Here is a 15607-nt window from a genome sequence, read left to right as displayed (position 1 = left end):
GCAGTCTAGTGGTCTGGCCAAAAATTTTCTGTCAAAATTTCATTTTCTTGAACACACGGAGGAGACAATACGCAATCTTTGTTGCCTGTTATTCCTGTTAGTCATTTTTTTCCACTCTGGTAGTCTGAATCTATGGAATTCGCTAGTAGTTATAACAACGCTGATCATTTGCAGACCCAGTCAACCACATGAACAGCGACTGACATTCATCCGTTCAGCTATATTCAGCTGCTTTCAGAAATAGACTTAGAATTTGTTCAAAAATCAACAGGGAAGCGTTCAAAATCATATGAGAAATCGATAGACCGATGTGCGCTGGGTGCTAGGGGCTTTGTGAAACAAGGCCCTTTTCCTCAAAAATATGAATTTGGCCTTTGCTTGTAAGCAGCATCTAGTCCAAGTAAAACATTGATGCAACTGCTCAGTCGTGAGTTGTGCTGTAATAAGTTAACAGGGGTTTGTGTGTCTCGTCATGGAAATGGAACCACATAATATTGCACAACAGTCTGCCATTTCTTTTTGCGTTAAATTGGGTGAAAACGCGACGACAACTTACGGTAAGCATCAGAAGGCTTTTGGAGAGGAGGTTATGTCAAGAGCTCAAGTTTTTCATTGGCATAAAATGTTTAGTGAAGGCAGAACGAATGTTGAAGATGAAGACTGCAGTGGACGACCATCAACCTCACGGACAGATGTCAACTTGGCCACGGTGCGTGAACTCGTATGATCTGATCAAAGATTTTCCGTGAAAATGATTGCAGAAGAACTGAACATCAATCGAGAAGCGGTTCGTCTAATAATAACTGAAGATCTTGGTATGAGAAAGATTAGTGCAAAAATGGTCCCCAAAAATCTCACACCGCAACAGCGAGAAACACGGAAAAATGTGGCAGCCGATCTGTTAGAGTAAACGGAAATCAATCCAGAATTTTTGAGTCATGTTATCACTGGTGATGAAAGTTGGTTTTTTCACTATGATCCAGAGACAAAGCGCGAAAGTTCGCAATGGTGATAAAAGGGATCACCCAGACCAAAAAACGTCGCATGTCAAAGTCAAAAGTGAAAAGCATGCTTGTGTGCGTCTTTGAATCCAAGGGAATTGTTCATAAAGAATGGGTGCCTCCTGGACAAACAGTTAAGCAATATTATTACAAAGAAAGACTTCGTAAAAGAGTTCTTCATGTCTGTGCCAACATTGCTGATAATTGGATTCTGCATCATGATAATGCACCATCCCACACTGCTCTGCCAGTACAGCGATTTTTTAACCTCAAAACAAATTTCAGTACTATCACAGCCACCTTATTCACCAGATATCGGTCTGTGCAACTTTTTTCTATTTCCAAGAGTCAAAATGGTGGTCAAGGGACACCATTTTTAAACAACACAAGATGTCCAAAAAGCTGCAATGAGGGCCATGGGGGATATTACAGAAGATGGGTTCCAGAAATGTTACCATCAATGGCATAAGCACTGGAAAAAGTGTGTGCAATCAGAAGGGAACTACTTTGAAAGAGACAACACTAAACTTGACTAAAACAGTAAGCAACATTTTTTTCCAAGTCAGTCTCATTACTTTATTGTCGCATCTCGTATACATCGTATATAGAGGGTCTACAGGGTGGTCCGTTGATCGTGACTGGGCCAAATATCTCACGAAATAAGGGTCAAACGAAAAAACTACAAAGAACGAAATTTGTCTAGCTTGAAGGGGGAAACCAGATGGCACTATGGTTGGCCTGCTTGGTGGCGCTGCCATAGGTCAAAAGGATATCAACTGTGTTTTTTAAAAATAGGAACCCCCATTTTTTATTACTTATTTGTGTAGTATGTAAAGAAATATGAATGTTTTGGTTGGACCACTTTTTTCGCTTTATGATAGATGGTACTGTAATAGTCACAAACATATGGCTCACAATTTTAGACGAACAGTTGGTAACAGGTAGGTTTTTTAAATTAAAATACAGAACATAGGTACGTTTGAACATTTTATTTTGGTTGTTCCAATGTGATAGATGTACCTTTGTGAACTTATCATTTCTGAGAACACATGCGGTTACAGAGTGATTACCTGTAAATGCCACATCAACGCAATAAAAGCTCAAAATGATGTCCGTCAACCTCTATGCATTTGGCAATACGTGTAATGACATTCCTCTCAACACCGAGTAGTTCGCCTTCCGTAATGTTCTCACATGCATTGACAATGCGTTGACACATGTCAGGGTTGTCGGTGGATCACGATAGTCAATATCCTTCAACTTTCCCCACAGAAAGAAATCTGGGGACGTCAGATCCAGTGAACGTGCTGGCCATGGTATGGTGCTTCAACGATCAATACACCTGTCATGAAATATGCTATTCAACACCGCTTCAACCGCACATGAGCTATGTGCCGGACATCCATCACGTTTGAAGTACATTGCCATTCTGTCATGCAGTGAAATATCTTGTAGCAACATCGGTAGAACACTAAGTAGGAAATCAGCATACATTGCAACATTTAGATTGCCATCGATAAAATTGGGGCCAATTATCCTTCCTCCCATAATGCCGCACCATACATTAACCCACCAAGGTCGCCCAATAGTGCAAATTATGCCAGTTTATGTTACCGCTGTTAATGAATGACGCTTCGTCACTAAATAGAACGCGTGCAAAAAATCTGTCTTCCTCCCGTAATTTCTCTTAAGCTCAGTGGCAGAACTGTACACAACGTTCAAAGTCGTCGCCATGCAATTCCTGGTGCATAGAAGTATGGTACGGGTGCAATTGATGTTGATGTAGCGTTCTCAACACGGACGTTTTTGAGATTCCCGATTCTCGTGCAATTTGTCTGCTACTGATGTGCGGATTAGCTGCGACAGCAGCACCGTCATTTGTTGCAGGTCATGGTTGATGTTTCACATGTGGCTGAACACTTCCTGTTTCCTTAAATAAAGTAACTATCCAGCAAACGGTCCAGACACTTGCATGATGTCGTCCAGGATACCGAGAAGCATACATAGCACACGCCCATTGGGCATTTTGATCACAATAGCCATACATCAACACGACATCGACCTTTTCCGAGATCGGTAAATGGTCTATTTTAACACGGGTAACGTATCACGAAGCAAATACCGTCCGCACTGGTGGAATGTTATGGCAGCGCCATCTAGCGGGCCAATCATAGCGCCATCTGGTTTCCCCTTTCAAGCTAGACGAGTTTCGTTCTTTGTAGTTTTTTCGTCTGATGCTTATTTCGTGAGGTATTTGGCCCAGTCATGATCAATGGACCACCCTGTATACAAGGGAGATGTACTTGAGGGCAAAATTATGGAAATAGAAAAGGACGTAGATGAAGATGAAATGGGAGATATGATACTGCATGAAGAATTTGACAGAGCACTGAAAGTGCTAATATGGAACAAGGCCCCGGGAATAGACAACGTTCCATTAGAACTACTGATAGCCTTGGGAGAGCCAGCCCTGACAGAACTACTCCATCTGGTGACCAAGATGTATGAGACAGGCGAAATACCCTCAGACTTCAAGAAGAATATAATAATTCCAATCGCAAAGGAAGCGGGTGCTGACATGTGTGAAAATTACTGAACTATTCGTTTAATAAGTCACGGCTGTAAAATAGTAACAAGCATTCTTTACAGACGAATGGAAAAACTGGTAGAAGCCAACATTGGGGAAGATCAGTTTGGATTCTGTAGAAATGTTGGAACGCGCGAGGCAATACTGACCCTATGACGTATCTTAGAAGATAGACTAAGAAAAAAACCTACATTTAGAGCACTTGTAGACCGAGAGAAAGCTTTTGACAATGTTGACTGGAATACTCCCTTTCAAATGCTGAAGGTGGCAGGGGTAAAATACAGAGAGTGAAAACCTATTTACAATTTGACAGAAACTAGATGGCAGTTATAAGAATCAAGGGAGCAGTGATTGGGAAGGGGGTGAGATGGGGTTGTGATCTATCTGTGATGTTATTCAATCTGTATATTGAACAAGTAGTAAAGGAAGCAAAAGAAAAATTTGGAGTAGGAATTTAAATCCATGGAGAAGAAATAAAAACTTCGAGGTTTGCCGACGACATCGCAAATCTATCAGAGACAGCAAAGGACATGGAAGAGCAGCTGAATGGAATGGATAGTATCTTGAAAGGATATAAGACGAGCACCAAAAAAAGCAAAACGAGGATAATGGAATGTAGTCAAATTAAGTCAGGTGATGCTGAGGGAATTAGATTAGGAAATGAGGCACTTAAAGTAGTAAAGGAGTTTTGCTGTTTGGGGAGCAAAATAACTGATCATGGTTGAAGTAGAGAGGATATAAAATGTAGACTGGCAATGGCAACGAAAGCGTTTCTGAAGAAGATAAATTTGTTAACATCAAGTATAGATTTAAGCATCAGGAAGTCGTTTCTGAAAGTATTTGTATGGAGTGTGGCCACGTATGGAAGTGAAACGTGGACGATAAATAGTTTGGACAAGAAGAGAATAGAAGCTTTTGAAAGTGGTGCTACAGAAGAATGCTGAAGATTAGATGGATAGATCACATAACTAATGACGAGGTATTGAACAGAATTAGTGAGAAGAGGAATTTGTGGCACAACTTGACAAGAAGAAGTGATCAGTTGGTAGGACACGTCCTGAGGCATCAAGGGATCACCAATTCAGTATTGGAGGGCACCGTGGAGGGTACAAATTGTAGAGGGAGATCAACAGATTCAGAAGGATGTAGGTTGCAGTAGTTACTTGGAGATGATGAAGTTTGCACAGGTTAGAGTAGCATGGAGAGCTGCATCAAACCAGTTTCTGGACTGCAAACGATGACAACAACAGTTATTGACGTAGAGATTCCAACAAACTATTGTTGAGGGCGTAGCAATGAAGTGTCTAATCATTAATGTGACAAAAACTATAATTTCGGTCTAGTGGAGGTAAGGAGGTCAAAGTTTCTGTAGGAATGTTCAAACAATTGGTATATGAACATGATATGAGTTTTTCACAATACTTTGGTGATGGTGACTGTACTGTAAAACTGGAATGTGTACACTATGTTCAAAAGGACAGGAAAAGGGTACGTAAACTGAAGTCCTTGTGGATGATATCGGAAGTTCACTGAGGCTTTTTGCGGACGACGCTGTGGTATATCGAGAGGTTGTAACATTAGAAAATTGTACTGAAATGCAGGAGGATCTGCAGCGAATTGACGTATGGTGCAGGGAATGGCAATTGAATCTCAATGTAGACAACTGTAATGTGCTGCGGATACATAGAAAGAAAGATCCCATATCATTTAGCTACAATATAGCAGGTCAGCAACTGGAAGCAGGTAATTCCATAAATTATCTGGGAGTATGCATTAGGAGTGATTTAAAATGGAATGATCATATAAAGTGGATCATCGGTAAAGCAGATGCCAGACAGATTCATTGGAAGAATCCTAAGGAAATGCAATCCGAAAACAAAGGAAGTAGGTTACAGTACGCTTGTTCGCCCACTGCTTGAATACTACTCAGCAGTGTGGGATCTGTACCAGATAGGGTTGATAGAAGAGATAGAGAAGATCCAACGAAGAGCAGCACGCTTTGTTACAGGATCATTTAGTAGTCACGAAAGCATTACAGAGATGATAGATAAACTCCAGTAGAAGACTCTGCAGGAGAGACGCTCAGTAGCTCGGTACGGGCTTTTGTTGAAGTTTTGAGAACATACCTTCACCGAGGAGTCAAGCAGTATATTTCTCCCTCCTACTTATATCTCACGAAGAGACCATGAGGATAAAATCAGAGAGATTAGAGCCCACACAGAGGCATACCGACAATGTTTCTTTCCACGAACAATACGAGACCGGAATAGAAGGGAGAACCGATAGAGGTACTCAAGGTACCCTACGCCACACACCGTCAGGTGGCTTGCGGAGTATGGATGTAGATGTAGATGTAGATGAAGTCACAACTAAGTGGGCAAAAATTGAGTGACAACAAGTGACTTCGTGGGGATGGGTAACTTACAAACAAAGAAATAGATCTTTTGCAAAAATATTTGGTAATGCCCTGAGAAGTAATGTAAATGATCAAGAAGCTACGAGAGTTACAGTATGGTCTTCCTTGTCACATAAATCTTAAACACATGCAAAGCCTTAACATATGATGTGCCTGAAAGAAATCTAATCTTGGTGTGGTTTTCAGTGGGCTGCTGTTGCTGGTGAAGGGTACAATCATTACCATTCACTTCCTTATGTTATCATTCCGACAATAAAACCTGCTTAAGGAACTGAGTAAAAAATGTTCAAATGTACGTGAAATCTTATGGGATTTAACTGCTAAGGTCATCAGTCCCTAAGCTTACACACTACTTAACCTAAATTATCCTGAGGAGGAACACACACACACACACACACACACACACACACACACACACACACACACACAAACCCAAGGGAGGACTCGAACCTCCGCCGGGACCAGTCGCACAGTCCATGACTGCAGCGCCTTAGACCACTTGGCTAATCCCGCGCGGCAGGAACTGAGTAATGAGAAGTTGCTGAAGAAATGTCTTCACAATCGAAACTAGAACTTGAGCAAAAGTTCCAACAGCTTATGTTGGAATGCGTGCCAAAATTGTGTTTTTTGAACTAAAAAACTATTGAGTCTTCTATACAGATCGAACTGCAGATGCTTCATCAAAGGAGACAACAGCTTATTTAGGAACCATTTTCTCAAAAATGATACGAGATGCAAGACTAAGACTTGGCACAATTATTTTACACAGCCCACATTATATTTGACCCAACTATTATATTTTTAAAGTTGGTACTCTAGATATTGTATGATGAATAGTGAAAAAAAAAAAAAAAAAAAGACAAAAATGCAGAATTATTAAATAATTTCTTTATCAAACACAAAATATTTTAACTGCTGAACTATTATGTGCTAAATACATAATTTTTCCCAGATTTATCAAGAATATACCAAACAGATCACATGAAAACAGCATTTATGCATTTTCAGAAACTGGTACCTGAAACAGACTTTATTTTTATACTAAAAAATTAATATTTATTAACTAATTATTTTCTCCATTTTAAATTTGACAAACAAGAACCATGAAAATTTACACTGATGCCACTTAAAATATATACTATATGTAGTAAAATATTCATTGAATTGCACAGAGATCTTTAAGAGGTATAATGATTAATGTTCAGAACTGCAAGTGCAAGCTTGTGTATCCTACCCAGTTCCCTTAAGTTAAGCAAATACCATGTGAAAGTTATTGAGGTCATATGTGCCCTTACAATCTTTTTACAGAATCAAATTGAAGGCATCAGAGGAGAAGAGTGCTAAGCCCCACGAACGTATTTTGTGATACTGCATGTTACACGTTTGGTTAACTTCAATGACAAGAACACAAGTACAATAATACAATGCAATTTATACAGCCAATCCCTTGTTATCAGTATGCGGTGCTTTCGAAAATGCAACAGATAATTTGGCCAGTCTAATCCTTACTAAAATGACAGCTAGCACATTTCCCACTTGTCCCTCCAATTCTGCTATTTTTAATATTAAAAAATTTGCATGCATGAAATTACCTTTCTGCTCCTAATTTCTGACATTCCTTTGTAAATGCTTCAAGAGCGATCGGCATTATTTTGTCTATTGCATTCTTAAGCCTGAAACAGAAATCACATGAATATTTTAGTGATGCTGCAACACGGTTAAATTCTGTATGCTACAAGTGCATCCACCACCCATACATACAAATCATTCATTTCTTCATAAATATGTATGACATTTAGATTTTTTTTCAGCAAGATGTATTCTTTTCCAATGTACCAATATTAAGACTTCTCCCTGTTCTGTTTGCTTAAGAAGTATTTGAAGAATGAGCCCTTAAATGCCTCTGTGTGTTCTGTAATTTGGCTTGTCTTGTCTTCGAAAGTCCTACGGAAGCAGTAAGTAGGTAGATGTAGTATTTTCCTCACTTAATACTGGTTCTCGCAACTATGTAAGAGACTCACTTGGGATAGTTGGCACCAATCTTTAAGTGTCTGCAAGTTCAGATTTTTCAGCATTTCTGAATCACTATCTGGTGGATCAGAAAAAACCTGCACTATCCACATAACCGATACCTATATTTGGTACATACCATACATGTTTGAGCAATTTTCTAAGATGGGTCAGTAAGCAATCTCCTCCGTAGACCATTGCATTTTCCCTGTAACCTACCAACACAACGAAGATCCAGTTAATAAAACGTTCCAGGCTTGTGTCCCCATCTGCAGAGGACATTTTTCAAGGGGGTTCGTAGCTTCTTTGAATGTCCGATTCACACCCTGGCTTGATACTGAATACAGCGAAATTTCGCTTCCGTGTGCTTCCGCGCAGTGGCGGGTTTGTCACGTTTTGAATACACGTGCGCAATTGGCCATTGTTGACTGCCGCTGCCCACTGTTGCTATTACCGCATGGTGGAAGACTGGTACACATCTTCTCCAGCACTAGAATCCACATGTCATTTACTTTTACGCCCTCGTCATTCCTAGTGAAATTCCTAGGGTGTTTTAGAATCTCTATGGTCTCTGTATAGCCCTTCATGGAATCCACTTGTGACTGCCAGTACTTGAGTCCTATCAAAGTGAATGTGGTGGTGGTGGTGGTGGTGGTCTCATGGCTGCAAATCATGTTCCACAACAGCTAATCCCTCAGTCTCCCCTCTACTGCAATTGCCCTTGTCCTCTTCTACTCTTTTTTGGCTGTTTTTTTTTGTACCCACGTTCTTTTTTTGTACCCACGTACACATCCACACAACTGCATAGAATGCTATACATTCCTGTTTTCTCCAGCAGTTGTGGAGCATCCTTGGCCAATTTTAGGTGATCTTGTATCTTCCGGGTGGGTTTGCAGATTACCACGATGTTCTGTTTTTTGAAGATTTTTCCTATGTGGTAAGTAATGTCTTTAATGAAAGGCAGGAAAACTTTCCATTTGACTGGCGCTTGAGCATTGCTATGATTTCTATGTGATGGTCTTAGCAGTTTTCGTCTCAGTGAATGAATAACCATTCTTGAGCAATGCATTGGCGACACGTTTTAATTCTGTGTCAAGCAGCTGCGGTTCACAGATTTTCCTTGCTCTATATGCCAATATTTTTATGATGGCTCGCTTTTGTTGTGGGTGGCGGTTCGGATCCTGGTGTAGGTAACAGTCGTGTGCCCCAAACCACCACCCTCTTTCTTGAAAACTACCACATCAAGAAAACTTTTTATCATCTGCCTGCCTCCTCCTCCATAGTAAACTGCACCTTCAGATTGACCCCACCGAGATGTTTGTGAAAATGACCCAGTTCCTCCTTGCCATGCCACCATAAAAATAAACTTATCATCCACGTACCGGAAATAAACACTCTGTTTCTTGTTCGCAGTTTCCAATGCCTCCTCCTTGAATTTTTCCATAAAGAGATTCGCTATAACTGAACATGTCTTCTTTAAAATAACAGCTATGACATGGCAACTTCTAAACATACCGTAGCTCAAAATACTAACATGCACAAACATGGGGCAGTGCCACCTACAGTACTGAAGGAGAAGATTGTGTAATGATGTAAACATAGATCCGAAGATGGCAACAGAGAATTTCCAAAACAAGTCATCTATATGAATAAATAATTTTAGCGGCCTTGCCAGTTGAAAATTTATTCAGTGTTCATAATAGTACGAATCGCCCCACGCTAATGATGTCAGAAGTGTAATGGCAACTGACTCTCAATGCAAGCAAATGTAATGTTGTGATAAATAATTCTGAAATATCACCAGTAGTAATAATACTTATGCACACCACTGTATACCTCATAGGTTATATCTGGGTTCCACTGTGAATGATGATAGATTTTACAAAGAAATCTAAACTATATCAATTAAGTAGGTTTCTATATAAAAAAATTAAGAAATAATACGTAAATACATAAAAATAAAGAAAAAGTATTAAAAATAGACAAGCTTTATTCATTTGTGCTCCTGATTTTGTATACTGTCTGCTTTTGGTTTTTTGTAATGTTTGGCACGTTCTGTTATAACTCTGTTATGTCAAAATAGTTAGTTTTGATGCTAACCAGTACATTTACATATTTTCATTTGTTGTGCTGTATGTGCACAGGTATTTTTGTTAACGCTGCAAATTGCGTTGTGTACGTTTTAAGGACTATTACCATTACCCTTCATTTTCTGTAATGTCTGTCGCGGTATACCTTGATACACACTGTCACTTTTTGGTGATTTTTCTTTGGTAAAAGGTAATGTATGTTGCATAAATAGTCTGAAAGAACCATTACTGTATAATTACATGATAGTAGAACAATCACTGGAAGCGGTCACAGATACTGCAAGAGAGACATTCTGCCATCACAGAGTGTTTTACAGTTAAGAGTTCCAAGAGTGTTTGTCCCAAGAAATTTCAACAAATACATTCCTTGCTCCAATTTGTATCTTGTGAAAAGGTCACAAAGGTAAAATTTAGAGAGATACAGGCTCTCAAAGAGACTTAACAGCAATTGTTCTTCCCACAAACCATTTCAAACTGAAACAAGGAAAGGAGACTGGTTGGTGGCTGGTACGCAACATACACACTGAAACACTCCTTTAGATGGTTTGTCAAGTACAGATTTACAGTACTTCATTATAAATAACTGTATTATCTGGCAAAAGTCTCAGTTTACTAATAATATCTACTGCCAGATTATAAATATACAAAATGAATAGCATGGGTCCAAACACACTTTCCTGAGGCACACCTGAAGTTATTTTTATATCTGTCACTGACTCTCCATTCAAGATAACATACTGCGTCTTTCCTTCCAAAGTATCCTTACTCTAGTCACAAATTTCACATGACACCTATATGATTGTGCCTATGATAATAAGCATCAGTGTGGCACTGTCATATGGCTTTCAGAAGTAATAAGATACTGCAACTTCCTTTTTGCATTGCTCCCTGGTTTTCAGGGGATTCTGTATTGGATACTTAATTACGTTTGATGTCAGAAATTGTTATAACTGTACAATAGATGGATGTGTGATGCTGGATGATAGTTTTGTCAATCACTTCTGCTATCGTCCTTGTAGATGGGTGTGACCTGTGCTTTCTTCCAACTGCTGAGCACAGGTTCATCATCATCACCCCCCCCCCCCCCCCCTCTCCTTGCAGAATCTATGGTATACTGCAGTTAAAAAAGGGAATAACTCAGCTGCCAATTCTGAATAGATTCTGGTAAGGATTTCATCAGGTCCTGGGGCTTAGCAATTTTAGCTATTTCTCAATGCTGCTGATGTAATATCTGTATCACTCACCCTCACAGTGGTGTGAGAACTGAACTGAGGCAATACTGCTGAATTTTCCCTTGTAAAAGAGCAGTTGAAAGTACAGTTTAGCATTTCTGCTTTTGCTTTGCTATCATCAATTTCAGTTCCTGCGTGATATATAAGTGTTGGTATTCTATCTTTTGTGCCATTGGCAGGCTTTACAAGTGACCTGTATTTCTCTGGATTTTGTGCGATGTCTTTCATACAGTTTATGCAAGGGCAGCTGTTGAAAGCTTTCCACATTGTTCCTGTCACAACAATGTGTGTGTCACTGAACATCTCTCCATATCACTATGCTTTGTTTCATACTTGTTATGTAGAAGTCACTTTTTTCTTCAAACATAATTTACCATGACTGTGTACCTGCCTGTTCCACCACTAGTACATAGGGTGAGGCCAGCTGAGTGCCCCTCAGTTTGTTCTCGCATATGTGCAGCCAGTATAGGCTATCCACCAGGTGGCACTACTGCACTCACTCTGCACATTCACTAGCCAATTTTCCACCCTTCCCCATGTGCGTTCAGTTGGTGTAGTATGGTCACTGGCCATAAACACTAAGGCCCGACTGCTTCCACATCAGACGTTTGCCCACCAGTGCATGTGGACACTTGACTGTCACTCAGCAGGCAGTAGAGCTGACACCCTCTGCTAAACACGATGGAGGTTATGAAGAATGATTCACCATGCACTTGATAAATATGTCAAGTTAGTGTTCAGTCATGTATGAGACATAAATTGAAACTGAGAAAGCAGAAATGTTAAACTCTGTTTTCAAATGTTCAATTACAACAGAAAACCCAGAACTGATGCCCAATTTAATTCTCGTTCCACTGACAACGTGAGTGAAACAAATGTGTCAGTCGCACTGAGAAAGAGCTGGAATTAACACTGAAAAAAGCTGCACGGCCCAGTGGAATCCCTATAAGATTCTATAGTGAATTTGTGGATGAGTTAGCCCGTCTTTCAACTATAATGTGCTGTACATCCCTTGAATAGAAAACTGTGCTCAGTAGTTGGAAGAAAGTCCATGTCACATCAGTTAACAAGAATGGAAACAGAAGTGTTCCACAAAACTACTGTCCAAGATCCTTGACATCCACCTGTTATGGGCTCTTGAAACATCCCGAGTTCAAAGATAATGAGGTATCAAGAACAGAATGACGTCCTCCACATCAACCAGCATGGATTCCGAAAACATTGATCAATGCTTACAACCAAAAATATGATCGTACGAGGTATCAAGCGAAGCGACTGGACTGATGATGCAACAAGTTATTTTGGATTGGGAGTCAATGGCAGATGTGTTCCAGGGAAGTGTGTTGGGGTCCTTGCTGTTCATATTTCATATCAGTGACCTTTCCGCAAAATTAATTCACAGATGACACAGTTGTCTGTAATGAAATATCATCTAAAAAGCTCAGTAAGATTTCGAAGTTCTGCATAGTCTGACAAAAATGTAGTCATGCACTCCACAACGAAAAAAATGTAGTGCTCTGTAAAGTAATACTTTGTACAGATATGAAATGGTACAGTCCTATAGGCTGAGTGTAGGTAAAGCAGGTGGCTGAATTTCAGTTTATTGCTAGAATGAGACTGCTTGAACATCGCTCATGTGACTATCCTAGAACACTGCTGAAGTGTGTAGGGCCTCAACAAATAAAACTAGCTGCAACAAATAAGACTAACATGGGATATTGAATGTATACAGAATAGGGCAGCATGAATTATCATAGGTTACTTTGACCTGCGGGAGACTGTTACAGAGACGCTGAAGAAATGGAACTATCTGGCCATAAACTATCCCAACAAAGTCTACTTACAAGTTTCAGGAACTGGCTACGAATATACAATCACCCCTACACATTGCCCCCATAAGGATTGTGAGAAGAAGATCAGGCTAATTATAGCATGCACAGAGGCGTTTAAACAGTCACACTTCTCGCACTCTATATGTGAATGGAATGGGAAAAAGCCTTAATAACTGGTACAGTGGAAAGTTTCCCCAGACATGCACTTCACACCAGTTCACCGAGTGTAGATGTAGATGTATAGAGTTCCTCCCTTCTTTAACTGTTCTACTGAATATGCATCGGTCAACTATTTTTCTAAACTTGAACCAGTGCTAGATATTTTAATTTCCTCCTTGAGAAGTGACACTAACTGTTTGTTTATTTTACTGAATTTGTGAATCAAATAAGAGGGGTCTATTTGTTGCCATTAGTTGTAATATATTACCATCATGAATGAGCTCCCACACAATCTGTTCTAAGTTATTTTTAGTGAATGCCGATGTCATACACAAGGTCATTTATGTATATTGTGAATAGCAACGGTCCTATGACACTCCCCTGCGCCACACCTGAAATCACTCTCACTTCAGAAGACTTCTCTCCATTGACAATGACATACTGCGTTTTGTTATCTAGGAACTCTTCAATCCAATCACATAATGGATCTGATAGTCCATATGCTCTTACTTTGTTCATTAAACGACTGTGGGGAACTGTATCGAACGCCTTGCGGAAGTCAAGAAACACGGCATCTACCTGGGAACCTGAGTCTATGGCCCTCTGAGTCTCGTGGACGAATAGCGCGAGCTGGGTTTCACACGTAGATTTCTAGTTGCCAGAAAAGTCATTATACTCTAACATAATATGTGTTCCAAAATTCTACAACTGATCGACGTTAGAGATATAGGTCTATAGTTCTGCACATCTGTTCAACGTTCCTTCTTGAAAACGGGGATGACCTGTGCCCTTTCCCAATCCTTTGGAACGCTACGCTCTTCTAGAGACCTACGGTACACCGCTGCAAGAAGGGGGGCAAGTTCCTTCGCATACTCTGTGTAAAATCGAACTGGTATCCCATCAGGTCCAGCGGCCTTTCCTCTTTTGAGCGATTTTAATTGTTTCTCCATCCCTCTGTCGTCTATTTCGATAGCTACCATTTTGTCATCTGTGCGACAATCTATAGAAGGAACTACAGTGCAGTCTTCCTCTGTGAAACAGCTTTGGAAGAAGACATTTAGTATTTCGACCTTTAGTCTGTCATCCTCTGTTTCAATACCATTTTGGTCACAGAGTGTCTGGACATTTTGTTTTGATCCACCTACTACTTTGACATAAGACCAAAATTTCTTAGGATTTTCTGCCAAGTCAGTACATAGAACTTTACTTTTGAATTCATGGAACGCCTCTCGCATAGCCCTCCTGACACTACATTTTGCTTCGCGTAATTTTTGTTTGTCTGCAAGGCTTTGGCTATGTTTATGTTTGCTGTGAAGTTCCCTTTGCTTCGGCTGCAGTTTTCTAACTCTGTTGTTGTACCACAGTGGCTCTTTTCCATCTCTTACGATCTTGCTTGGCACATACTCATCTATCGCATATTGTACGATGGTTTTGAACTTTGTCCACTGATCCTCAACACTATCTGTACTTGAGGCAAAACTTTTGTGTTGAGCCGTCAGGTACTCTGAAATCTGCTTTTTGTCACTTTTGCTAAACAGAAATATCTTCCTACCTCTTTTAATATTTCTATTTACGGCTGAAATCATTGATGCCGTAACTGCTTTATGATCGCTGATTCCCTGTTCTGCGTTAACTGTTTCAAATAGTTTGGGTCTGTTTGTCACCAGAGGGTCTAATATGTTATGAGATTTTAATGTTTTACCGGGTTCCTGATATTAACTGTATGCTCGTGAAACGGTCATATGGGAAAATCCCCACTTCATCGCTACCTCGGAGATGCATATCCCTTCGCTCATGCGCTGACTGTAACACCAAGTTCAAACTTGCTTAAATCTTGGTAACCTGCCATTGTAGCAGCAGTAACTGATCCAACAACTGTGCCAGACACTTGTTGTCTATAAAGACATTGCCGACCGCAGTGCCATATTCTGCCAGTTTATATATATATCTGTATTTGAATGCGCATGCCTAAACCAGTTTCTTTGGCACTTCAGTGTATGTATGTTAAACAGCATAGGAATAGTTTACAAAATCATCATCTTCTCTACCAACATATTTCTTGAGTCACTCCTTATCCTCCAACGAATCTCCTGTCTATGAGTGTTCATAAAAGCAATTATGAATGTAAATGAATAATTCATATAATATGGCAATCTAAAAAAGTACATATGATGTAAATAGTGAAGTGTAGTAGGCATTCCAGTACCTAATAATACATAATTTCCACATAAATATTTTTCTGTTACATAAGAAATAAACAAAACATTAAACATGTACACC

General features: G+C 39.8%; 1 protein-coding gene across 3 annotated transcripts in view; it reads right to left on the bottom strand.

The window, feature by feature from the left end:
- The window catches only part of LOC124621835 (ubinuclein-1), a 352960-nt gene that overhangs the window by 124685 nt on the left and 212668 nt on the right, over positions 1-15607 (bottom strand). For all 3 annotated transcript variants that reach the window (XM_047147277.1, XM_047147276.1, XM_047147278.1), the window contains one exon: positions 7597-7677. In XM_047147277.1, the coding sequence (XP_047003233.1) occupies positions 7597-7677 (81 nt within the window). The remainder of the gene's footprint in view (positions 1-7596; positions 7678-15607) is intronic.

Source organism: Schistocerca americana, chromosome 7 (assembly GCF_021461395.2).
Source record: "Schistocerca americana isolate TAMUIC-IGC-003095 chromosome 7, iqSchAmer2.1, whole genome shotgun sequence".
Classification (NCBI taxonomy): domain Eukaryota; kingdom Metazoa; phylum Arthropoda; class Insecta; order Orthoptera; family Acrididae; genus Schistocerca; species Schistocerca americana.
Note: the sequence above shows the minus strand (reverse complement) of the source record. Positions and strands in the feature narration are given on the sequence as shown.